This window comes from Crassostrea angulata, chromosome 6 (assembly GCF_025612915.1).
Source record: "Crassostrea angulata isolate pt1a10 chromosome 6, ASM2561291v2, whole genome shotgun sequence".
In the NCBI taxonomy this organism is placed as follows: domain Eukaryota; kingdom Metazoa; phylum Mollusca; class Bivalvia; order Ostreida; family Ostreidae; genus Magallana; species Magallana angulata.
In genome coordinates, this window is record NC_069116.1 from 33620420 (window position 1) to 33648401 (window position 27982).

General features: G+C 35.1%; 1 protein-coding gene across 2 annotated transcripts; it reads right to left on the reverse strand.

Annotated features, from left to right (window-relative positions):
• Positions 1-27: 27 nt before the first annotated feature.
• LOC128188061 (little elongation complex subunit 2-like) lies at positions 28-27982 on the reverse strand. 2 transcript variants are annotated; one of them, XM_052858850.1, is made up of 22 exons: positions 27843-27982; positions 26145-26245; positions 25660-25764; positions 25422-25503; positions 25102-25213; positions 24517-24836; positions 20127-20303; positions 19698-19838; positions 18094-18259; positions 17349-17471; positions 16572-16700; positions 16246-16383; positions 15748-15907; positions 13619-15574; positions 13283-13495; positions 12943-13097; positions 12524-12653; positions 7384-7468; positions 7202-7252; positions 5264-5347; positions 4926-5074; positions 30-366 (listed from the first exon to the last, which is right to left on the reverse strand). In XM_052858850.1, the coding sequence occupies exons 1-22, from the start codon at positions 27926-27928 to the stop codon at positions 263-265; spliced, it is 4767 nt and encodes a 1588-aa protein (XP_052714810.1). In that variant the 5' UTR covers positions 27929-27982; the 3' UTR covers positions 30-262. The 2 variants fall into 2 exon arrangements, with proteins under 2 accessions (XP_052714809.1, XP_052714810.1); XM_052858849.1 differs by lacking the exons at positions 24517-24836; positions 25102-25213; positions 25422-25503; ... (1 more) ...; positions 26145-26245; positions 27843-27982 and adding an exon at positions 20761-20842 and having other exon boundaries at positions 28-366.

Sequence of the window (27982 nt, forward strand, 5' to 3'; positions counted from 1 at the left end):
TTATTTATATTAATATTAATTTCAAGCTGGAAGAAGTTGTATAACTATTCAGCAAAAAAGATTCCAATTGCTCCATCCTTTTTATTTCACAAAGTGTCAAAGCTCACAAAAATTTTCTAAAATTGCAAGTTCACATATTACAAAGAAAATAGATTTACAAAAAGTATCTGAATTAGTTGTAAGTTTTTATTTCACACCCATGTACTTATTGTATACTGAGGTGTGAGGGTTTTCTATTTCATCTGTATGATGTACGTGTACATCACTTGGATGCTGGTATTTTGGCCTTGCCTTTATTCCGCTTTCCTCGGTTCTTTTTCTTCCTCTTTGTGGTTTTATTTTGTGATGTAAAATTAAACTTGAAATCTGCAAAAATCAACAAAACTTTCATAAAAAGTATTTGTAAAAAAAAACCAATCCAACAATACTGATGAAATCCACTTCAATTCATTTTTATGGTGGAGGCTGCATTTTTAGTTTCAAGTAATAAATGAGAAAATAGAGTAACTTGTTTCATCACAAAAAACTAAGGGCTAATATTAAGACAGTCACAAGTTTTCAATATATATAAATACAATTTAAGATAAAAGACACTTTATTATGTCCAAATGAATTAAACATTCAAAAATTTAATAAATTTTAATAAAAATTCAAAAATGAATAAAAAATTCAAAATTTTTTATAAAAAAAGAGGGGCGAAGATTAATTAAGACAGTCACAAGTTTTCAAAATATATAAATACAATTTATGAAAAAAGACACTTCATTATGTCCAAATGAATTTAAAAAAAAATGCTTAATCACTTCAGTCATTTTCAAATTGATTTCCTCCTTATTAAATTTATTTTTTCATAACCCCCCCACCCCAGAATATTCGAAATGATTCCAAAAGTAATAAAAGGACAATTCAAAAATTTTTTGACTACCAAGGTTTGATTAATGTAAGTGGACATCAATTTCCATAATTTGAGTGCAATTCACAGTTTTAATGATCGATACGTAAATTTGTGGCAAACGATCTTATCAATACAATATGTTATTAGAAATAGCACTTCCATAAACATTTAAGTTCATGGATCAAGCCAAGAGCAAAATAAAAAAAACAAGAGGCCCATGGGCCAAATTGCTCACCTGAGCAACAATGGCGAACTACATTGTCTCAACACACTTTACGGTCAGACGCAACCTATCTTCCATTATTTTCTATTTTTTCCTATCTCCACAATGTGAAGATTTCCACCAAGTAATTCCATAATTATATTTTCCTGTTATATGATACTTTTTTTATTTAGATATAAAGTGTTCAATTGAAAATACATGCTATGACTTTATTTATAAGCATTCAAATGCATTTTGCATGCTATTTTAAGGAAAATTCTAAATATTATAGCTCTAAAAATAGCCTGGTAATAAACCTTGAATTTTTGGGAATTAACAGGTTTAAATGTCTCATGTGTCCTTAAATAATTAAGAACAGTAAAATTTAATATTTAGCAAAGTTAAGTACCATGATAATTTTCTGACCTAAAACTCAATATTTTATAGAGGGGTAGGGGTGAAAATATATTGTGACATATTAATTATATTTGTTATACTTTCATGTTAAATACTGAAATCTGATTGGTTAAGACGCAGTTAATAATATTTACTATTACCCTCAGCGTTAGCAACGCACTTGGCAACGGGTAACATTAAAAAATGTTACATGCGCGAAAATTATGCGCGTACGGTTCGCTGTAGAATTCACGTTATTCCTATATAAAAGCAGTAAAATTTTCTTAAAAATTTTAAAAAAGACATTCAGTATAACAAAATAAATAGTGCCTGTTTGGGAGGATAACAGTTGAAATTGACACCCCTCGAAAACCATTGTCAACCTCCGCTTCGCGTCGGTTGACAATGGTTTTCTCGGGGTGTCAATTTCAACTGTTACCCTCCCAAACAGGCACTATTTATATAATAACACCGGTATATTTTTTCCTACAGTTTTTGCACATATGTGAACAGTATTAGCTCATTTAAGATAAAAAAAATCATACATTTCCTAAGACGTATATCAGTTAAAAAATCAGCACCCATTGTGGGCCTACCTTATTGTGTGAAATCATAATTTGAACATTTTGAACATTTCTACACAATTAAAGGATGCCAACATTTTATTTCATTAATATGTTGTCTTAGAGGCCATGCGATGCATATTTATTTTATATGATGAAAATACTGGAAAAGGTAGTTACCATTTACCTGCAATATGTCTTGTTTGGCCGGTATATTGGTTTAAGAAAAAAAATATTGAACTTAAATTAGTGTAATTTTCATTTTCCACATCTAAGTGAAAATTTTTAGTGTGTTTATTTCAGATGCCAAGCTCTATGAATATACCATGCAGATGAGATACATTTCATTTTCACAGCTGATATCTCATATGTGAAAGTTAACAAAGATTGACGGACCATAGGCATCGGAACCGGGGGGGGGGGGGGGTGTTAGGGGTGGCTTAGCCCCCCCCCCCCCCCCCCCCCCACTTTTTGCAAAGTTATACCTAACCATTAGAAACATAGCATGATAGAGGGTTTTTGCAAAGTTATACCTAACCATTAGAAACATAGCATGATAGAGGGTTCAGCCCCCCCCCCCCCCACTTTTTTTTTCGCTCGAAAGATTATTGTTCTAACATTTACCTTGAAAGATTGAGAAGTTGGATTCAGAAGCATACTAGCACCCCCCCCCCCCCCCCCGGATTAGGAATTTTATAATATTGAGAAAAAAATTGGGTAAGTAAGTGTACCCCCCCCCCCCCCCGGATTAGGATTTCCATGATTTGGGGAATTACTTTTTTCTCAATATTTCTGAGGATTAGTCTAGCCCCCCCCCCCCCACTTTCAATTTGCTTCCGACGCCAGTGCGGACAGAGAATCGCCAGCTAGTCTGGAAGGCAGCATGCAGTGTTTGAGCTCTGTGGCAAAAGTTGCTAAGGCTACAGTAAAAAACTTAATTGGTCTTCCATTAAATAATTGTTTACCTGATGTAAACTTGTGTGACGTTTTATATCCTTACTCACTTGATCGATGAAAACATTTGACTGGAAAATGTTGTCACATGATGTGTTAAAAAGCTATATAATTTAATGCATTGTCAGGCATACAGGTATCAGTCCTGTACTAAGGTCCATTAATTATTTCATATTCCATCAAAAACAACAAACGGCTACAAACCGAGAAAATTTTATGCTGCAATATTTTCTTTAAAATAATGATAATGCACGGATATCCTCATAATTATAATGTGTCAGAACTGTTTAAAAGAAGTTTTTATTTACTCGTTTGAAAAATACCAAAATTGTTGAAGATTTCAAATAATTTATCAAATGAGAAAGGACCCCAGAAAGTACTTATAGCACATCATCCTTTTGATTTTTCTGTACACAAGTATATAATGTTTAGCAAGACAATTCCAATGATCAACAAACATTTCAGCGTCAGTCGTAGAATGATAGGCAACTTTTAAAAACTTATCCAATTTGTTTAATTTCATTTTTTTTAATGCATTCATACATTATATAGATAAATTGTTTTGTAATTGAGTTAGCCAGGTGACACAAAATGCACTGTGTATTTTGGAGAAATTAGTCCTACCCTATGACCCAATATTACAACAGTTTTTAGTTTTGAAGATAACTGTAAAAAAACGGTTTTGCATTAATTTGGCAGAGTTATTAAATAATTACAAGTTACCTTCTAATTGTAGTATCGATCAACAAGAAATGTAATGATTATCGATTGTAATTTTCAAAAAAAAAAGAAGGGTAAATGTGTTTGCATCACCCGTATTTATAACATCTAAAGATAAGACAGTCGCGGGTGATTAATCACAACAGGGTTTAACTGAGACTGTGAAAACGTCTTTTCAAATTCAAAAACATCTTTTTATTGTCTTTGGATTTAATTTACACGATTATGAACTCGGAATACATGGCTACTTTAAATTCTCTTTCGGAAGAAATTCCGGCGAAGTTACCGATCAAAAATCGATTATTTCAACCAAAGTCGCTCCCGTGTTTGATCCTTGTTGACACAATTAGAAATTAATAAACAATCAACTGCCTATTTACCGAAGTCTACGTTCCAAATACAAGGCGATTGTTTCCCAAGTTAAAATGCAAAATGAAACGAAAAATTCAAAACAAGCTAAAACCACCCTCACAAGTGAAAATGACAACGCGTTGAAATATTTAACCCCAATTTATTTCACAATAATCGGCACCAATGTTATTTCCATGTTTCATAGATTATATTCGCACGTGAACTGTTGCACAACAAACTGTCAGCTTCACACAAAGAACCTCGTGTAGACTGGCGACCTGTCATAAGTCCAGTCTATCGCAATGAATTGCCAGTCTACGATATATGGAATTACGAGCCATTCTTTATTAGTATTTTCGCAATTATCTCAAATTTGGAACAGAATTCGCATATAATTTTTGCAATTTATATTTTCCTTTCCCTAAGGATGATTTATGCTAAATTACGTTAGGATTAATTCAGTAGTTCTTGAGAAGAAGATTTTTTTAAATGCACCCCCCTTTTTTACAGTTTCGAGGTTTTCTCCGCTTTGGATATAATCTGGCCTTTTATTTTTGCAATTTATATTCACCTTCTTATAAGGATGATTTGTGCCAAATTTGGTTAAATTTGGCCAAGTGGTTTTAGAGAAGAAGATCAAAATGTAAAAAGTTTACAGACGGACAGACAGACGGACGGACGGACGACGGACAATGGGTGATCAGAAAAGCTCACTTGAGCTTTCAGCTCAGGTGAGCTAAAAATTAGTATTCAATTGAAACCCCAGTATTTCTTCGAAATCTCTTCTCAGCATGGTCTCATAACAAGGAATGTGACAGGAACAAGAGGTTTCTTTAAAACTCACCAGATGGGTCAAAGGTCAATGGGATTCGACCATTCAGTGTGTGATAAGGGATCATTATGGTGGGATCCAGTGGAATCCATGGAACTTTCATCTTGTCAAAGTCGGGATCCGCAAAGCCAAGCTGCTGAAAGTGCAGATCATAGGAGCCTCTGGTAAAAAACAAAACAAAAAAAAAGGTCAAATTTCTATCCTAATTTAGATTTAGTATAAAACCAAGCTATAAAAGACTCATGAATTCAATTATCTTCAGTATAATGATGAAGATAGATAAACAAATATAGTCTTGGAGCAATAAAACTTTGGGTTGGTATAATTATCTTCCTTTCTTGGAGATGTACCTTTTATGACCCTCTGTCGCTTTCTTTATGACGCATTTGTCTGAGGATTTTTTGTGAGCAAGGAGATATTGACCCGGAGACAACCTACAGAGCAAAAAGGTAAAAAGTTAATGTGTTTATGTGTAATTCAGGTAGTAAATTCTCAAAGTTAAAAAACAAAGTAAAAAAAAAACCTTCACCTTGATTAGCAATGATCCAGACTCAACATTGGATAATTTAAGACATGAGTGTCTATATGTAGGCTCATTAGCCTACACAGTCAAACCTCTTTGTTGATCAGATCTTGAAGATAACCAAGGATCGAGATATCAATGTTAAAATAATATTAAGCAGTGGTTAACCATTGAGACATTCAACTAACTTCAACATATCCCGAGTACCATGGTCCATAGATGATAGACATGTCATGGAGGTCATGTTAGCATTTTAAAATTCATTTTGGACTCAACACCCTAAACCGAAACTCCTCTGACTGTTACTCATTGCAAGCTTTTATTATTTGATGTTTCCAAGCATCAAACAAAAGGGGGTGGGGTGGGGGAAAAGTTGGAGGAACCTTGGATTATCTATACTCAAGCTCCATGGGCCAAAAATTGTAAAATCTTCATAAAAGTACATGTGCAGAAAAAAACATTTTAATATTAAATTAATACACTTTCACTATGTGGCCATATTGGCCAAACCAAAATGTGTGTACCCCTGACCAAAGGGTCAAGAATGTCACAATTTAGGACAGTATGGACATCATAACCATGCATTCCGTCTATGGCTATGTTGGCCCCACCTTAAGGCCTAAACCTCTGACCAAAGGACCTTGAATTTCACAGTTTAAGTCGAGGGCTTCATGAAAATCATAACCATTCAAATTGTCTCCCCTACTGTGGAGGTAGAGAAAAAGATTTTACTAAAATTTCTGACATTTTCACTATTTGGCCATATTGGGCCAGTCTTAGGGCCTAAACCCTTTACCCAAATGCCACGAATATTAATTAAAATTTTGGTGAAGGCTTTATGAAAATCATAACCATGCATTTAGTATTTCTAAAATTTATATGGGTAGAAAATAAGATTTTCTCAGATTTAATACATGTTCATTAAATGGCCATATTTGCACCCCTGGGGTCTGAACCCCTGACCCAGGGACCACAAATTACATAATCTTATTTTCGTACAGAGCTTTATGATCATTATAACCATGCACATAGTTTTTTTCTCACGTGTGAGAGTAGAGAAGAAATTCATATTTTTTAAAATTTACCCTTTTTTTTTGCATGTTTGCCCCCATCCATAAAGATCATAATTTCAAAATTGAGATTCCTCTTGTTCTAGAGATGCTTCAAACAGAAAATAGTGATAATTGGTTAAAAATTGTAAACAGACGATGCACCGCACAGATTGACAAACGACACAAAAGGCAGTAGGTCAATTAAGTGATGTAAATTACCTATTAAATAAAAGAATGAATTACTGAGTAATACATACCAGTACTAGAAGCAAAGTTTAACCAAACATAACTTCTTATAAGATCAAGGCTGCCTCTGTCCTAGCAGTTACTCTGTCTATTCTTACATTGTACATTCTACATTGTACATGTACTGTCATAATTTATGCTTTCAAAAAAGTTAATTCTTCTTATTCAAGCACTCATGGCAATCATACAAGAGATACTCTTAGTAGATGTATACTAGTATAACATTTCAAAGGTCACCAGTTTGCAGAGTAAATGTATGTACAAAATTAATCTGATACCATCAATGAAATATCCGTTTTTTCAAAAAATTGCAGTTTTTTGAGTAATGATGAACAATTGTAATGGAAATAACCCTTGGATTATTTTTATCTAAATTGACAAACTTTGTAATTCAATTCTGTACAGAGAAAACTGACAATGGTTGATAAGCAGCACAACCAACCAATGGCGAAATGAATACCACTTACTGGTGGAGATGGTGGAATATATTTTGCAGCATCAGGAATGCTTTTCCAGGGCTAGCATGAAGAAAAAAGTAGATTCAATACATGTACATGCATATAGAAACCATGAAGAATATTCAATCGTATCTTTATTGTATAATTTTAATATAGGATGACCACATAGACTTTGATTTGGCATTCCTCACCTAAAGCTCTGTGTTGGAGGTATAAGCTGGGCTGCTTGCAATTCTTCTAGAGACACTAACTCTGTCCTCTGTGTGTGGAATCTGGCTGGTAAATAAAATGCAAACATGGTAGATTATTAATATACCTGTATGTAACATAATGCTCTTTCAGTAGTAAATGTATACCATGTTCCACAAATACATTTTAATTGTGCATCAGTCATAAGAATTTCACTAAAAAACAAGAGGCCCATGGGCCACATCGCTCACCTGAGGAACAATAGGTATGATAAAGTCAGCTTAATGGAGTCATAATACAATCTGGACAATGTACATTAATACATGTAGATCCTGTATAAATAAAATCCATTTTTCCCCCTTGGAACTCGGATAGCCCTGATTGCTGAAAATATTTACAAGAGCAGACTTTAATCACCGCTCCTGCACACATATAGGGACTCAACGTTATGCAGGCAGGGATGACCGCACACCTACGCAACTCAACAGGTACCAACGTTAATGCAAGCAGAGATAACGCAAGCAGGGATGACCTCACACTTGCGCCAACAGCTCAACCTAACGCAGGGAGTGCCGCACACTTGCACTAGAAAGGCCAGAACACCAGCAGGGATGACCATACACTAGTGCTCCGCCGCAACCACCACCAATACAAGCAGGTATGACCGCACACTTGTATCAATGCGATACAGGGCAGAAATGACCGCACATTCTGTATCGTTGGTTAGAAAAACACGAAAATTAGAAAGAGCAGGGATGTCAACACCCTCAATCTCTCCGTACCTGTTCAAGTTTAACCCCAAACAGTCACTCGTTGCAATGCAATAGACACTGTCCCTATATATGTGCCAGCCTAAAATAATTCATAGTATCTAAAAATTGGAAATCAAAAATAAACAAACTAATCCAGCCTAACCCAAAACTACTTATGCAGAACAACTTATATACATGGAATATTTATTATTGTATAAAAATAATCATCACATTAATTGGTTAACAGTGGATGCATTAATTAAAATAATCAAGAATCAATAAATCAAGGGCAATAACCCAAAACAGTAATACAAAATAATTCTAATGAAAAAATAGCTGCCTGCTTCAATTTTATAGTCATATCACATGTTGAGTATTGCAGTTCTCAAAAAGATCCTTTACAATTGTTTATATATGGGATATTTAGCTACATCAAACTCTGAACCTTCTTGTGAGGCCGAGGAATTGTCCTGGAGCCAAAGTCTTAACAATTAAAAAGAATCATCTTGCTGATTAGTTTCTGAGAAGAAGATTTTTAAAGATTTACTCTTTATTCCTATGTAAAACTTTAACACCCCCCCCCCCCCCCCATGTGGCCTCACCCTACCCCCAGGGGTCATGATTTTCACAACTTTGAATCTACACTACCTGAGGATACTTCCCACAAGTTTCAGCTTTCCTGGCTGATTAGTTTCTGAGAAGAAGATTTTTAAAGATTTACTCTATATATTCCTATGTAAAATTTTAACCCCCCCCCCAATGTGGCCTCACCCTACCCCCAGGGATCATGATTTTCACAACTTTGAATCTACACTACCTGAGGATGCTTCCACACAAGTTTCAGCATTCCTGGCTGATTAGTTACTGAGAAGAAGATTTTTAAAGATTTACTCTATATATTCCTATGTAAAACTTTGACCCCCCAATGTGGCCTCACCCTACCCCCAGGGATCATGATTTTCACAACTTTGAATCTACACTACCTGAGGATGCTTCCACACAAGTTTCAGCTTTCCTGGCTGATTAGTTTCTGAGAAGAAGATTTTTAAAGATTTATTCTATATATTCCTATGTAAAACTTCGACCCCCCATTGTGGCCCCACCCTACCCCTGGGGGTCATGATTTTCACAACTTTGAATCTACACTACCTGAGGATGCTTCCACACAAGTTTCAGCTTTCCTGGCTGTTTAGTTTCTGAGAAGAAGATTTTTAAAGATTTACTCTATATATTCCTATGTAAAACTTCGACCCCCCATTGTGGCCCCAACCTAACCCCAGGGGTTATGATTTTCACAACTTTGAATCTACACTACCTGAGGATGCTTCCACACAAGTTTCAGCTTTCCTGGCTGATTAGTTTCTGAGAAGAAGATTTTTAAAGATTTATTCTATATATTCCTATGTAAAACTTCGACCCCCCATTGTGGCCCCACCCTACCCCTGGGGGTCATGATTTTCACAACTTTGAATCTACACTACCTGAGGATGCTTCCACACAAGTTTCAGCTTTCCTGGCTGTTTAGTTTCTGAGAAGAAGATTTTTAAAGATTTACTCTATATATTCCTATGTAAAACTTCGACCCCCATTGTGGCCCCAACCTAACCCCAGGGGTTATGATTTTCACAACTTTGAATCTACACTACCTGAGGATGCTTCCACACAAGTTTCAGCTTTCCTGGCTGATTAGTTTCTGAGAAGAAGATTTTTAAAGATTTATTCTATATATTCCTTTGTAAAACTTCGACCCCCCCCCATTGTGGCCCCACCCTACCCCCGGGGGTCATGATTTTCACAACTTTGAATCTACACTACCTGAGGATGCTTCCACACAAGTTTCAGCTTTCCTGGCTGATTAGTTTCTGAGAAGAAGATTTTTAAAGATTTACTCTATATATTCCTATGTAAAACTTCGACCCCCCATTGTGGCCCCAACTTAACCCCAGGGGTTATGATTTTCACAACTTTGAATCTACACTACCTGAGGATGCTTCCACACAAGTTTCAGCTTTCCTGGCTGTTTAGTTTCTGAGAAGAAGATTTTTAAAGATTTACTCTATATATTCCTATGTAAAACTTCGACCCCCCATTGTGGCCCTACCCTACCACCGGGGGTCATGAATTTCACAACTTTGAATCTACACTACCTGAGGATGCTTCCACACAAGTTTCAGCTTTCCTGGCTGATTAGTTTCTGAGAAGAAGATTTTTAAAGATTTACTCTATATATTCCTATGTAAAATTTTAACCCCCCCCCCCCCCAATGTGGCCTCACCCTACCCCCAGGGATCATGATTTTCACAACTTTGAATCTACACTACCTGAGGATGCTTCCACACAAGTTTCAGCATTCCTGGCTGATTAGTTACTGAGAAGAAGATTTTTAAAGATTTACTCTATATATTCCTATGTAAAACTTTGACCCCCCAATGTGGCCTCACCCTACCCCCAGGGATCATGATTTTCACAACTTTGAATCTACACTACCTGAGGATGCTTCCACACAAGTTTCAGCTTTCCTGGCTGATTAGTTTCTGAGAAGAAGATTTTTAAAGATTTATTCTATATATTCCTATGTAAAACTTCGACCCCCCATTGTGGCCCCACCCTACCCCTGGGGGTCATGATTTTCACAACTTTGAATCTACACTACCTGAGGATGCTTCCACACTTGTTTCAGCTTTCCTGGCTGTTTAGTTTCTGAGAAGAAGATTTTTAAAGATTTACTCTATATATTCCTATGTAAAACTTCGACCCCCCATTGTGGCCCCAACCTAACCCCAGGGGTTATGATTTTCACAACTTTGAATCTACACTACCTGAGGATGCTTCCACACAAGTTTCAGCTTTCCTGGCTGATTAGTTTCTGAGAAGAAGATTTTTAAAGATTTATTCTATATATTCCTATGTAAAACTTCGACCCCCCATTGTGGCCCCACCCTACCCCTGGGGGTCATGATTTTCACAACTTTGAATCTACACTACCTGAGGATGCTTCCACACAAGTTTCAGCTTTCCTGGCTGTTTAGTTTCTGAGAAGAAGATTTTTAAAGATTTACTCTATATATTCCTATGTAAAACTTCGACCCCCATTGTGGCCCCAACCTAACCCCAGGGGTTATGATTTTCACAACTTTGAATCTACACTACCTGAGGATGCTTCCACACAAGTTTCAGCTTTCCTGGCTGATTAGTTTCTGAGAAGAAGATTTTTAAAGATTTATTCTATATATTCCTTTGTAAAACTTCGACCCCCCCCCATTGTGGCCCCACCCTACCCCCGGGGGTCATGATTTTCACAACTTTGAATCTACACTACCTGAGGATGCTTCCACACAAGTTTCAGCTTTCCTGGCTGATTAGTTTCTGAGAAGAAGATTTTTAAAGATTTACTCTATATATTCCTATGTAAAACTTCGACCCCCCATTGTGGCCCCAACTTAACCCCAGGGGTTATGATTTTCACAACTTTGAATCTACACTACCTGAGGATGCTTCCACACAAGTTTCAGCTTTCCTGGCTGTTTAGTTTCTGAGAAGAAGATTTTTAAAGATTTACTCTATATATTCCTATGTAAAACTTCGACCCCCCATTGTGGCCCTACCCTACCACCGGGGGTCATGAATTTCACAACTTTGAATCTACACTACCTGAGGATGCTTCCACACAAGTTTCAGCTTTCCTGGCTGATTAGTTTCTGAGAAGGAGATTTTTAAAGATTTACTCTATATATTCCTATGTAAAACTTCGACCCCCCATTGTGGCCCCAACTTAACCCCAGGGGTTATGATTTTCACAACTTTGAATCTACACTACCTGAGGATGCTTCCACACAAGTTTCAGCTTTCCTGGCTGTTTAGTTTCTGAGAAGAAGATTTTTAAAGATTTACTCTATATATTCCTATGTAAAACTTCGACCCCCCATTGTGGCCCCACCCTACCCCCGGGGGTCATGAATTTCACAACTTTGAATCTACACTACCTGAGGATGCTTCCACACAAGTTTCAGCTTTCCTGGCTTTCTGGTTCTTGAGAAGAAGATTTTTGAAAATTTCTCGAAATTTTTCATTAATTTCTAATTATCTCCCCTTGAAAACGGGTGTGGCCCTTAATTTTCACAACTTTGAATCCCCTTTGCCTAAGGATGATTTGTGCCAAGTTTGGTTGAAATTGGCCAAGTAGTTCTTTAGAAGATGTTGAAAATGTGAAAAGTTTACGGACAGACGGACAGACGGACGGACAGACGGACGACAGACAAAATGTGATCAGAATAGCTCACTTGAGCTTTCAGCTCAGGTGAGCTAAAAAGCAAACACATTAATTCCATCTAAAATCCATGAATTTGAATGATTCAGTGTTAGATAATACAATATGATGTAGGTGGCTTACCTCTCAGGACTCGACAGCTGGGTCTGATGTAGGAGGAGATCCAGGTTCTCGCTGTCTCGCTGGCCGTAACTTGCTCCATTCCAAATTGACACTGGTACTCCAGCTTTGGAATCAGGTGAATGAAGGACAACTGTCGGATGGATCAAGAAACAAAGATTGCACACAATTGCAAATCATGGCAATTGTTTTTAATTCAAACTGTCAAAAGGAATAAATACTTAATCATACAAATTAATATGCATTAAAGCCAATGTCATCGTTCTCATCAACTAGATAGTGTAACCAAACAAGCACTCATGGCTTCATGTTTGTAAATGCATCAGTTTTCTTCATAATCATATAATAGTTCTTATATACTTGAATTTTTCTGATAAGAAGTAGGGTGGAAGGTGCTATTATATCAAGTATGGCTACAATACCTGCTGATTGAGGTCTCTTATAACTCCGTGAATGTTGCACCGCACAATGACTTTGAACCCTCCTAAATCCCAAAGGTTATAGGTCACGTTGTTGCGCAACGGAAACTTGAAGATGTGATCAACATTTTCAACCAGGTTTGCAGGAATATTTTGTTCTATAAAAACGAAAAAAAATATTATCACAACTACTGAACATCAGACTCTAAAGAATCCAATGATATGAAATTGTGAATCTCAGTCCGAATCAAATGCAAAATTCCTTTAGGTAAGGTTAACATGAAAGTCTATGGATTACAATGTGAACAATTTAAATACATGTATGCAGATAACTGTCACATACCTTCACTGGATTTCAAAAGCTTCTGCTGTACACTAAGAATGTTATCTAAAGAGAACTTGTCCTCAGTATTGTCAGTGGGTTTTGAGGTTTTCTTGCCCCCTCTTGCTATGACATCCGATTGCTGAGAAAACTCTGGTTTTGAAGCTGGTAGCGTCGTCTGTTTTCCTACATGACTAACTCTTCTCTGGGGTCCAATTTTGCCCAAAATATTTTCTTTGAAAAAAAAAAAATTCGAAAAAAAATTAATCAAAACAAAGTACATTTCCATCTATTAAGATTTTTGATATGAAAATGACAAAATTTAAGTACCACTGCTCCATCCTTTAAACCACTCACCAGTATCAATAGACCTCAATCTATTTGTCCCCACAGCTGAAGTTTCAGCAGAAACTTTTAAGGCCTGTTTATCATTCTCAGCAACCTGACTCTTGACAGCTTTCAAGTTTTCCTTCACTGATTTGGCAGCTGCCGTGTTGATTTCATTGAACACCTCTGTCTCTGACTTCCTTTTTCTTCTTCCTCTTGTGTGTACCTCTTTCTCAGATATCTCGTCTTCAGAGGTGCCACCCACCGATGATTTAGATCTGGTTGTCATTCGACATGGAGGCACCACTTTTCCCATACTTTCGTTTTCCTTTGGTTCAACAAATTCTGGAATCGGATTTTTTCTAGGTCTCCCTCTTCTTTTTTTCACTGGTTCTTCCGACTTCATTTTGGCCTCTTTAATATCATCCTCACTTTCAGATGTAATAACATCCTTTTTACATTTCCTCTTTTTTGCAATGACTTCGCTTTCAGAATTCTCCTCTTTTCCTTCAATGGGTGCACTTTCCATTTTACAGGCAAAATTTGTATTCTGATCACTTTCTGCACTCAAAGATTCTAAACTCTGACTGGAACTCTTGTGTCGATTCGATCTCCTTAATGGGGTACCATAAGGTTTATCAAACCCACCCTCAGACCCCAGATTCACCTGCTTCAAAGTTTGTACCCGACCTGAGAGGTCCCCACTCTCATCCTCACTCTCCCTACACAGAGGAATAATGGGACAAGGCCCAGCCTCAGTAATACTGGAAACCCCTCCTTTCTCTGGGCTTGCAGGTGATTCCTGTTTCCTGGGCAGACTCTGGACAGAGTCCGATGCGTAGTCCGATCCTATGGGGATGATCTTGCAGACCTCCATGTCACCGATATCTGACTCGGGACTAGCAGGAGAGGGGCTGGCTGGAGCTTCCTCTATCACCTCCATCTTCTTTGTAGGGGACTCCATGATGTATAGCTTGTCCTCCTCATCCTCACTGCTGTCCTCCTCACTCCTTACTGCCACACTCCTCGCTTGGAGTCGTCTTGATTTTCTTGGGGATACTGATGGCTTTTTATTTTCATTTATTGGTTCTGGTGTTCGCCATGGGATTGTAAAAGGTTCACTTTTCTCCAAAACAACAGTTTTATTCTCTCCAAGTCTCTGTGAAAATTCATTTCCTGCACTTGTATCAATATTTTTAATTGCATTTCCCTCAATATTGTTTGCATTCGATTCAGAATGCTTTTCTTTGGTTTCTGTGATCACATTTACTTCACAACTTTCCCACGTTTTCTTATCACTATCATTGTCACTGAAGAGCTGAGAATCAGTCTCCTTAGGTCCTTCTTGAGAATCGGATATTATTTCACAAGAATCTGTCTTCGCTTCTTTTGTTTCTAACCGTGGCTGAGTTACAGGTTGAATTGCACTTATTTGCTTTGGAGTTTTGTGCATTTCCCTGATTTTTCTCAGCAAGTCTTGATCAGAGTCAATAGACTTTTCTTTGCCTATAGGTTTCTTATGTTTAATTGCACTCCCAGAGTCAAGTTCATTCTTTATCTTCGATTGAGAATCCTCATCAGTATCTAACATTGGGGTCTGCTTGTGTTTGGAAAGCGAATTCAATTTTTTCTTAGCAGTTCCAAAGCACTCAAGATCCTCCAAAGAAACATCTTCTGTACAGAACGGCTCTTCTTTCTTTACAGCACCAATCTTGCTCCTCTTTTTACCTGCAGTCTTTTTGGAGCTGCCACTTTCATTGCTACCTGCACTTTGTGGAGTGACTTGAGGTGTTGATTTGAAAGTTCTCTCCTGTGTTTCTGAATCATCTAATTTACTAAACACATGTCCTTTCTGTAATGGCTTTGCAATGAAGGACTTCAAAACAGTTTTGAAATATTTTGTGTTCTTTTCTTTAGGTGTAAGCTGTGGTGGTAGAAATGGTCTGTCAATGAAAACCACTCTGTGCACAGTTACCTTATCACCCTCTAGAAAAAAAAATCCAAATTTACATCATTAAAAAGATGGGATAGGTTCATGAATAGAAAACTAAGATATACATGTACCCATCTAAAACCTTTCACCCCTAAATAATCAAAGAGTGGGTGTTCTGGGAATAAAAAACTGAGAAAGTAGCCTATGAACTTTGACCCTTTCTGACCTTTGAGTGGGAAGTCCTTGACAGTGATTGGCATCTCCCAATGTTCTTGGTGTTTAGGTGCATGGTTGTCCACCAGACACTGGAGAGCTCCGGAGGATATAACGATGTGAGCTCTGTTCTCTACAGCCAAGTGCTCAGCATTTTGGTCCATACTGCAGGGCTATATAGTTGGAAAGAGTGGAGTAACTTCATTTGTTTGTATTGTGATATACATGTATGAAAAAACCCTAAACAACATGTATATTTGAAGATTTTTATGAATATATATGATTACATGTACATGTACCTGTTCATGAATAATTGTATGAAGGACTAAATTACAATTTTTCAGTGATAAAACTGAAAAATGCACTTGTATACATGTTCATGTACAAAAAATCACATATAAAGAACAATAAAATTAAACAAAACCTCAGAAAACCAAATCTGGCAATTTCATTCAAATTACCTAAGGTATATATTGAAAAAAAAGTCACATTCACACACTTCAATACCAACCTCATGATTCCAGGTACTTGGTTTGTGATTTCTATTTTTAGACACTGGGTACTGCTGATTGACAGCTGGAGAATCCAATGGTAGCTCTGGCTTTAGCTGCTGAGTCACAGTAGGCAGGATCATCTTTGGCACCACCCCCTTTAAAATGACAAAAACACCAAAATTACGAGAAATTCATCCAGTGAAATTTAAGGAGAGCAAACCAAACTCAACTTCACATGTACCCTTGATCTTTTATTGTTTAGGCATAAAATTGGAGATAGAAAGAAGACACAAAACTCAATAAATGTCTCTAAATTAGATTAAGGGAGTATAAGTTGACTTACCAATTGAAGAAGCGGTTTACTGTATACCATCTTTGAAGGAGGGCCTTCACCATCAATTTTGAAGGATGTTTCTGCATTGTAGTATTTTGGATACAACTCTGCCTCCTTTTTCCTGCTCAGAATGTAGTCCTAAACAGACAAAATTCATCAAAATTTATGTTATTTCAAACAATGCAGGTACATATGCTTGTGATGTATATACTGCTAATCAAGTAACCAGACTTAATTCTTGCAAAAACAAATCACTTTATCTGGCGATCACAGGTGAGGTATATAGAGGATATCTTAAATGTAATGTTTGATTATATTTGCTTTATCAAATGAGTTGAAATAGTGTATATATTCGCAAGGCTTGCTGAGCGCATATATAACCATTTCAACGAGTTGGATTTCAAAAATTAAAAACGATGATGCAACGATGTGTTATGCGGTTATTGTGACCTTGCGCAATACAATTTAGTACGTCATTTCGGTGATAATTCTAACTGTTTTAATGTAAAGTTTCACTGAAATAAACCTTGAAATAATTTTTTAGCTCTAAATAATTTGATAAAGGAAATACATGTATAAAAAGCAAATATTGATGACAAAAAAGGCATTGTTTTTCTTATTTTTTTTTGCAAACAGATTTGAATATGAGATGTAAACTTCTAGTTCAACAAGTATTTACAATTTTCCTCCTTATATGCATTTTCCATCAATACCGAGTAACTTGCTCTGCTCTCTACTTCATAATTACTGTGGTATTTCACTGATTTCCTTAAGTTTTCTATCTACCTCCATGTAACTCCTGGCTGCCGGGTGCATGTATGTGTAGTCTGTCTTGTGACACATGTTGGCAAGTGTTTCTTGGAACTGCTGAAATTCTGCCTGCTCCTCTAGAACTTCCTTTGTCAGAAGCTGTCAAGAAAATAAAATGAGTATCGCTCATGATAAGCTGTTTTGGTACATAATGTACATGTATTACTGGTTCATTGAACTTCGTTCACTTCAAAAATATTATTGCATATTGGCCAATCAGTGACATCACCCATTTGAAGATATCATCCAATCAAGATCTAAGAAAAGTTGGTGTGTGATATTTATTCTAGCAGTTGATTTATTACCTATTTGATTTGAATTTAAGGAAATAATGTCACCTTTTTAGCTGTTGATTTGGGGATCAATGTATCATTTACTCTGATACATGTACATGATACACATGTATCATCTTGATTTGACATATTGCCAGATAATATCACCTAAATTCTAAAATTAATGTCTTTAATTATCCTTTTTATGTATGTTATCAAGTTTTACGTACACTTTACAATTTACATTTCCCCATCCTCTGATATACAGGTACATGTTCATGTAATCATCATTGCAACATTGAAATTTAAAGTTTTATTTCAAATGCACCTCAAAAATTCATGGATCTGATTCAGTACATACATGTAGGTACGTATATAATGTTGATAAGGAACCACTGAGGATGATTTTTGAAGTGTCTAAACATCCTATAAAAATAAATGTACTTTACCTGGAGTTCCCTCATCTCCACTCTTTCCTCTTCAGTTGTATCAATGGTAGTCTTGTGGGAGTATTTTCTGTAGAGGTACACATAATGTTTCTGCTGATCATGTGAAAATCTGGACTTCCTGGGTGGTGGAATCTTTTTCACCAAAGGTGGCTCTACTTTCTTTTTTCTGCAATAATTATTTTCAACTTCAATTTATCTGTTATGCTTGATACATCCTGTATATTTTTTACTATAATTGGGATTTTTCTCCTCTCTAAAACTCATCCAAAAAATCCCTTATAACGAACACACTGCATCTGAAAATAAATTGGCTGGGGATCTTTGATAAATTTTACAATATAGGTTGTGATTCTCATAGCTATTATAGCTCCCGGTAATGAGATGAAGGACTTAACCTTTTTTATGATTGAATATGTGATTTTTCCAGCTCATGTGTGTTTTAAGATATTTATTACAATACATGTACTATATTTTAAAACATTGTTTGCACATATGATTGACTTTGATTAGTTGTAAACATATTTGCAATAATAATAACTCATATGAGTTCATTATACAAGCTCTAAAGCAATAATAAGCAGTGAGAAATTATGGGATGAAAGTCAAAGATATAAGGGCTTGGTGGAATCGCATCTTACGAATTTCTACTCTGAAATATGGAAAGACTCATTGGAGAACATACCAAAATTGCGAACGTACAAGACCTTCAAGAACGATTTCAGCTTAGAAAATTATGTATCGTTTAATCTGAGCAAAGCGGAAAGATCTCACATGGCTCAACTTAGATCAGGGATCCTACCATAAAGAATCGAGACAGGGCGATATGTAGGAGAACCTCCAAACGAGCGATTACATGTATGTACTCTTTTTACCCAACAAGTAATTGAAAATGAACTACACTTTGTGTTAGACTGCCTGTTTTATAACCAATATCGAACTGAGATCCTTGGCGAACAGCTGCTATCACCAGCACTATTGAATCGTGATAGACAATAAGTGTTTACCTATCTAATGAGCCATAAATTTAGACAATTATCAAAATTTGTTGTAAAAGCATTCCCAATTTGGAGACAATTTCTTTATAGATAATTTATTCATTCTAGGATATAAACTTTGATGTAACATTGTGATTTAATATGTACCACAACCCAAATATAAGTTAATAATTGATACACCTTGTATAACGCGTGATAAACTATAATTGTTAATATTACCAAGGTGACTTATAGGCCCAATGGGCCGGGTGCCCAATATTCATGTACATGTCGTTGTTATAAAATTTGTATCATACGGCACAATTGTACATAATATGCACATGTCAGTATAATAAATAATTCACTTATTTACTTAGTACTTATAATTATCTGTTAATTCTCATTGTTCATTTTTTTTTTAAAAATATTTCTTTTTTTCAAAGTATCGTAAAACATGCTTATAACGAAGTGCCAGGGACAGCCGATTTTACTTCATTTTTTCATAATACTTGTCAAGTTTTACAACATGTAATAAAGTCACAGGGAATGAAAATCACTTCACTGTAAGTGTCAATTCATTTTAAGCCTGTTCACTATAACCATGTTTTACTGCAAATCATGCATACATACTGTTTTCCTTGGGCTTCTGGAGCATTCTTTGTCTTAGAATTTGCTTTCTCCTCTTGTTCATCGATTTTCCCCTTTGGTTTGGTGGGCTTGTCAGACAATTTTTTACCCATAGTACCTTCTGCAGATTCTGGTGGTTCAACCCTTTAAAAATGATGAAAATATAAAACACTATGTCATGCAAGACCGACCTCTGCGTGAACTGTTCACTCTCTATAAATAATTTTCCTGATAGTTAATGTAACATCTGGCTAAATATTTGATACAGTGGTCCCTGTGTTACCTACTGGTTTAACCATTACACTATTATTTTCCTGCATTATCTTTTACAACATGCACTGAATTATCCTTTCCATTTCATTTAAATTACAATATTTCTTAATTAAATTATGCCCTAAACTTGTGCAAGACAGCATTGAATTATTCATTAACCTGGCATCTGAAGCACTTTCATTCTGCCTGTGTGTGACACTGGGACAGACAGGTTCTCCCTTCATCTGTCGGATTCTCTTTAACAGTCTCTCTTCCAGTGTGGAGGGAATCCCCGAGTATTTATTGAAGGATTCCTCACTAAAGAAGCAGTCAATGCCATTTATAGGCTTCTTATTACTGTAATAAATATAGGTTAACTATAACATATATGTATATTTAGCAATACAAGGTTTTACTTAATTGTTTATAGAAATTATTTCATCTTTAAATATAAAGCCAACATTATGTTTAGTACTGTGATGGTAGTGAAAAGGGGGGGGGGGGGGTAATGTACATATGCATAGATCTGTTAATAACTAATGCCGATAGAAAAGGCGTATACTTCTGATGGCGCATAGCTGTGATATGCTTTAAAATACATAAAACTAGAACTGACATGGAGCAACTCTGTTAAAAACACATATATTCCGTTTCCATTACGTTTTGCAGTTTACCACTGTTACAACTTAAAAATGCTCGACCCACTTTCAGTTATATAATACATTGATGGTCGATGAGGTGTTAATCATTCATGTAATATGCTTCTTTTAAGCAAATATGAATACACATGTAACAGTAATATTAAACGCGGTACCTCCAACTAATTTTTGTGTCCATATTTTCGTCGTTTATTCAATCCGGAATATCCAGTGTTTGGTTTGCTTTTTAGAATAAACTTAGCATTTTGTTAACTCGTACGTATTCTATTTCGTTTGATTTATTAATTGTGAAATTGTGTTGTATCTATTTTTGATAATCATTTAACGAATGAATTCAATGAGGCCTTGTTTTTATATTTATGAAGTATTTACTGGTGTCAAAAGATAAATATTTGATATTTATAAATTACTGATATCAAAAGTTAATTTTTGATATAAAAATAATTGACAGAAAACCTTTTTGTTAGTATCAGAAATACAGATTAGTGATATCAAACAACGTTATTTTCCGATATTATATAAAGTCGATTTTCAGCCTATGGGCAAAAAAGACGGTTTTAAAAATGATCCTGTAATAGTTACATGGTATTATAATGAACAATAAACTTCTCTTTTCTCACAGCTGAATATTTTATTTCAAGTTTTACAATGTCATAATGGCTCAAAATCAATGCATGTAAAGTACATCTGATTTAAAGTTCTTGTACGTGGAAAACAAAGGATAAAATCTGACATTATACTGTTCATATTAACATTGTATTTACACAATGGAATGGATACTTTTTTTGAACATCCAATCGGATGAAAAACTGAAGACACATACACCCATAACAAAATCAGTAACTCAACAATTCTAAAACAGACTTGCATAAAAAAATACACTGGGCTTGTTTAATACAGAGCTTCAATTAAACCAGTGACTAAATGCACAGTGTTGAAAAAAAATTCTTTTTCCAAATTTACATTCTACACGTACATCAAAGTTACAATTTTTCTTAACACATATAATATTTATTTCAATTTCTTGTGAACAGAAAGAGCATTTAGAATTGTAACAAAAATAAAAGATTCCTAATAAATTTCTAATATCAGTACATGACTAGATTTTCCAAAATAAAAATCTACCCAAAACTTCAGTCGTCAATTTGAATGCACTAGAGAGTAGCGAAACAATATCTATAAAAAGAGAATATCAAACATTGTAATTAGCAAAGATATCAATTTTGTTCTCACATATCAACAATACTGTAACTTAAACCTCTCAGCCATTTAAGACGACCATTTAAAACACTTGCTTTTTGCAATATATTCTATCAGAAAATAACTATTAATTTGGTCATCTACGTTATTTTGAAAATTTGAATGCCAGGACCCTGCAGATAAAATTTGCCCCCCCCCCCTTTTTTTTACAAGACACCCAACTATGCAGTATTACAACCTTTGCATCAGATGTGTCAATATTGACAACTCTTCCTCCCCTTTGGTAATCCAGGTATAGATTTATTTTAAGAAAACTTAAAGACTACCGGTATATATAATCACATAAAACAAGATGTACATGTATGGACAAAGACTAAAAAATCCTTATCAGTAAAAAAAGAAATTGCTTTAGGAAATGCTCAAAAGTTACAAAAAAAAATGTTTTATCCTTTAAGTCACCCCCCCCCCCCCCCTTAAAAATGCTACACATACAGTACACTGTAAATATTTCTCAACAATGACTTTACGTGTCAATACTTATTTACACATGTACATTGTATGTAACATGTATAAACAAGACAGCAGGGCAAAACATATAATTCTTTAATTGAACATGTACATCCTTGGTAATAACAGTCTAATGCATCTACTTGACACACTGTGTCAAAGTCTTTACAGTACTAAACTTTTCAAGCCTAGCAGACATAAACTTCACATGAAAAAAAACAGGAGGAAAAATAGCCCACAATCATTATGCTTAAGTCACATGAACATGCACACTGTGCTGTTTCACAAAGGAGAGACTGAATTGCAATTACAAGGTAAATTATATAACGGAGATGCCATTAATACAACTAAACTGCTTTATGCATGAATAATATTCGGTACAAATCTGATGAGAAGAAGTTTATATCAATTTTTGAGAGTTTATTTTCATACATCAGATACCCACGATTTTAGTGCAAGCAATTTTTCCAAGGAATAATACACTTTCCAAAATGTAAAGATCACAAAATAGACTTTTTAGGTCGATAAAAATGATCCAAACAAATTGGAATTGTAACCATAATTGTTTACAAACATTTTTTTTTTTAAATTATCGCCATTTTTAGAGTATAAGCCACTGTTAGGACAGAATGCAGTTTTTGACTTACAAAAGGCAAATCACGGAACTGATATCTTACATAATCAAATTTTCAAGAATCAATTTTTCATTGCAAAAGATTTTTTCAAATTGACAATTATTTCAAAAAAAAAAAAATCATCCTAGATTATGGAATACATGTAGTTTACATATACAAAATTTACTTCTTTTAACTCAACAAAACAAGGAGTAACCCTAGTATTCAGCATTCCATCATTATCTATAATTTAGATGACCAACTTGTACGATAAACAAGACAATGCATGACCCTTGACCTTTCCTTCTCCAACAAGAGGTTGTTACCAAGCCTTTGTGTGACACAGATGTTTTGAGAGGATGAGTTCAACATACGACCATAAAGAAGACATCAAAATTCTACCCAGTTATTGTCGCTGGACCTGTAAAGATTTTTAAAGAAATGTGTTAATTATGGGCAATGAATCAATTTATACCCTATTATAGGTTAATGAGATTACAAATAATTATATGCACAGTGTTACATCTATGAATCTTTAACATAAGTTGAATTCAATAGCTTCAAAAAAAACAAGAAAAAATGCATTTATGCCAATAATATACTGCTATAGATTTTGTTCTGCATTAAGTTTAGAAACTGTTGTTTTTTTGTACTTTTTGCACTACACTGTCATATGGAATTATGAAAAATATTCCAATTCTGAAAGAAAAATATTCCTATCCATTGTATCTATATGTATAAGGATTCATTTTCTGATTAATATGTAGGGGTTTTTTTTGGCACTTGGGAAGGATTTTCAAGGGAATGAAAAAATGCATGTGCAATATGGCTCTTTTGATTGAGGGAGGGTGAGTATCTGAGTTTTGGAGGATGTAGGGGACGGGGTGAGGACATAAATGTATTGCATTGCATAGGCATTGTGTGTATATCATTTAATCACCTTTTTAATGCCATGTGGTGTATTCTATTATTGATGAACAAGACTTTAAAAAGAGAAAGAAAGAAGTTATGAGTTAATGTAACACAGATTGTATAGCAGAGAAACTGTGTGAAATTACATGAGAGGTGGTAGGTCTGAAAATCGAAGCAAAATATGTGTTCCAGTACAGATTAGGAATAGTTGTCAAAATGTTATATTTGATCATTGTAATAACTGTAATTACTTCATGCATTATACATGTACATGTACCTATAATACCACATTCTGTAATCACTAATAAACTAAATGAAGGAATACAATATATTTACATACATATTTTGGTTGTACATGACCTTGTCAAAAATATATATACTGGTTAAAAAACTGTACAATAATATTCACAGAATATTTTTAACTGTATGTAAAGTACTTTGTATCAGTACTCAGTAGTCATTGATACTTGGTGTGTTGCTAAAGGGAATTTGCAGATTGCTTCTTATCAATTCAAAGAAAAAAATATATAAATCAATTTGACCAAAACCCACTGTAGAAACATTGAACAAATTTTACAATACCTGTACAAAAAATCAACCATATAAAAAAATTAAAAGTTAAAGTTATAATGAAATTTTGAAGCTGCTTTCTGCAGTACCTGTAAATAATATACCTACCCTGCCCCTGTAAAGTCTCCCCATGGGTCACTGTTTCCTTGAACAGGTTTGGCAGGTGCTGAGTTCACAGAACCACTACTGGGGGATGCCCCAAAGTCAAAGTCTAACAGATCCACATGACCACCGGAATTATTCACTTGTGATTGTGACGGGGGTTGGGACACATTGCCTGAGGGCGGGGCTGAGAATGTCTGTGGTAACACTCCACCTGTAGGTGGGGGTAATTTCACTCCCCCTGGTGGGGGAGGGAGGAATACTCCAGAGTTGCCTCCCTTTGGTCGGGGTTTGGAAGATGTTGTTTCGGATCCCACTTTTTTGGTCTTTTTTGTAAAAGATTGTTTTTGAAAAAAGAGATGCATCATAAATGAGAAACCTAGCTTTCATTACAACAATCTTTACATAATATATGTCATATAAATTATCAATTACATAATACTTTCAAAAAAATAATTGAAATACATGTATTTCCTTCAATTTTAAAGTTTCTGCCAGTTCTTCTATGATATGTAAGTTTAATATACTACTGGAAATAAGTTTCGGCAAACATTTACGGGAAATGTTATAAACAACATTTTGTCACCATACCTTTGCTACATTTATAGTGATAGTCTGACCCTCTTTAAAACCCAGGTCAAGTTTGGGACCCGTGTTGAATTCTTTGGTGGCTACTTGAGCCTCCTCTTCTTTCTTCAGCCATCTGCAAAATTTACAGGTACATTTTAATGAGCATATGTCAGTGAAATGTTTTATTTGGTGCTTTGTATCTTTTTTTTAACTTGCAGAATATATAATCTTGAACACCATTTTGGTTTAAAATTCACTTTTAATTCTGAAATAATTTTTGGGTACTACATGTACATTGTATGTTTATGCACATGCAATCTACATTTATACCAAATGCTTACTTAAAATGATCTTGTAATGCCACATTCAAGTCAAAAGAGTCACTTCGGTCATCAAATCCAATCCCTATAAAAGCACTTCGACCTAAAAGCAAGAATAGATTTCCAATTATTTCAATAAAGTCTTGATGATCAAGACCCACTATTTCACAAGTATCAAAATCTGAATACAATGGATGAATAGTCATCATTTCAGGCATTCAAAAACACAGAAATAACACATATTTTAATTTGCACAGACCACTTTCGTCTTTTATCCTGATAACGAAATATCGACTGGAATCCGTGACACTTTCTACCGCCAGTCCTGGGTGGTTGTCTACTGGACATTGTGCAAACAGCTCACCTATTTGTAGAACCAACAGAGATACAGGTAAAAGAAAGCATATACTAAGATACCAAAAATCCAAATTACTAAATCAGCAGCTCACATCAAAAGTAAATCTTACTTTCTTATCTATACATGTATTTCTCATTACATTAAAATAGAGTACCAAGGTATATCTATGTATTCATTGAGCCCTATTTATGAGGATTTTTTCCCTTAATTATGGCACTTCATAACAAAGAAATACATGTATAAATTCAATACATACAGAACCAGTACTGTCTAAAGTAATTTGAGTTAAAAAGAATTTACAACGCATAACAACCCAACCCATTTTATGCTCATATAAATTTTGTAGCTGTTGAATTCATCCCTATAATGTAAATTTGTACCCATACCTGATGTTTTGTCCTCTAACTTAATAAATAACTCTTTTCCTTTGGCTACAACTCTCAGTCTCCCATCCCAATCTGGTGCATCAAGCTTCCAATCAGAGGCTCTGAACGGATAAAACATAAACAACTATCAACATGTCTGATCATCATACATTGCCTTGGTGCTGAACCCTGTACTTCTTTATTTAGAACCATTTTTAACAGGAGTTTGGACTTTAGGTAGTTGTGTTAAACAGCAATGTGACATAGGCCTGTCTATTTCATCGCTGGCCACTCAGCCAGGGGTCTTTGAAATTAAAGTTTTTTTTATTTGGCTTTTGAGCTAAGACAACACAATCTGAGCATATTTTAATTGAAACCAGTGTCATTTTTCACTTATTTTGATGCAAGAAAAGTATATATTTACCTTTTCCTGTGTCTTTGCCTGTGATAACACTACGTATCGATTTTGTACTGTATAACTCATAAAGCCAAATGAGGTGCCAGCGGGGTTTGCTTATTTATATTTAAATATTTAATCGTAAGATGGTTTAAATTATATAAATATAAGTAATAAGGAATCATTCTTTGAATATTATGAGGTGACAATTTCGGTCGGAGCTTGATCAAATCTATCATAAAGCCCTTTGGGCTTTATTGGATTTGACACGCCCCGACCAAAATCATCACCTCATAATACTCAAAGAATGATTCCTTATTCCTTATATAGTTTCATCCTTCCAAAAATCCAAGGTCTTGTTAAATTGGTCTAATGCAAATATCTGTAGATTCACCGTACAGTCTTGCTATCCAAGGCAAAAAATCAGTAAATACATGTAGTCTCTTTTTTGCATGATTCTCCAACCACATACATATGTACTTTATGTTATTCAATGTTTTTGTAAGCCAATATTTTCCAAAGGAAAACTTTTCAAAAATATAACCATTGTATCTTCTGCAGAAAGAAATATGCTATTATACAATTTTCCCAGGGGTCGTAGTGTTGGGGTGGGGGATCTGATCAGCTTATCCTTTAAATCCACACATTTCATCGTATATCAGATTTCTTTTCATGAAGAGCCACCTTACTAAAATGTGGGACGCCCCCTGTACAGAAAATAATTTACTTTTATTTTGTTATTTGTCGTAGCTGAAAAAGCAATCATCTTGATTCCAGCTGATCTTCACAATCATCTTCAACAATCAACATATACACTCAAGATTTCTGAAGAACATATGTTGAACATCAGTTTTTATTGATTTCTAATGCAAATGTTAATGTGTGTTTAATACTTTCACTTTCCCCTACCACCACATATTCACTATTCATTTTCTTTTCCAAAAATAAAACCAGGGAATTTTTCAAATACATGTGTAATAAATTTGATAGTCTGAACAGATTTTTTTCCCCATTTTCTGCACTCAATGATCCCAAAATTGGTTGTAAAACCAATCAATAACATCAAAATTGGTCAGATATGTATCAAATAAAGATTAATAATCATACTTTACGATAGTCTATATCCACATATTTTCAAATCATTTCTTTCGATAGTAGTTACTCAGAAAATCAATTCTTTCTTTTGCTGAATGTATACTGTAGTATGTTATGACCGGGTGTTTTCAGACAGTGATACGCCCCCTTAACTACAGTACCAATTTCACTCAAGTTTTAAAATCAAATCAGAACAACTCGACGACAAAATACACTATTATGATCACCTGTAGCCCCTGTTTGATGGCCGAGGAGGAATTCTGTATACGTGGACATTGTTTTTCACACACAAAACACTTTCATAGTCGGCCATGGTAAACACCTGACTTCCGGTTACAGTGAAAACAAAATCTAAAATAAAAAAACC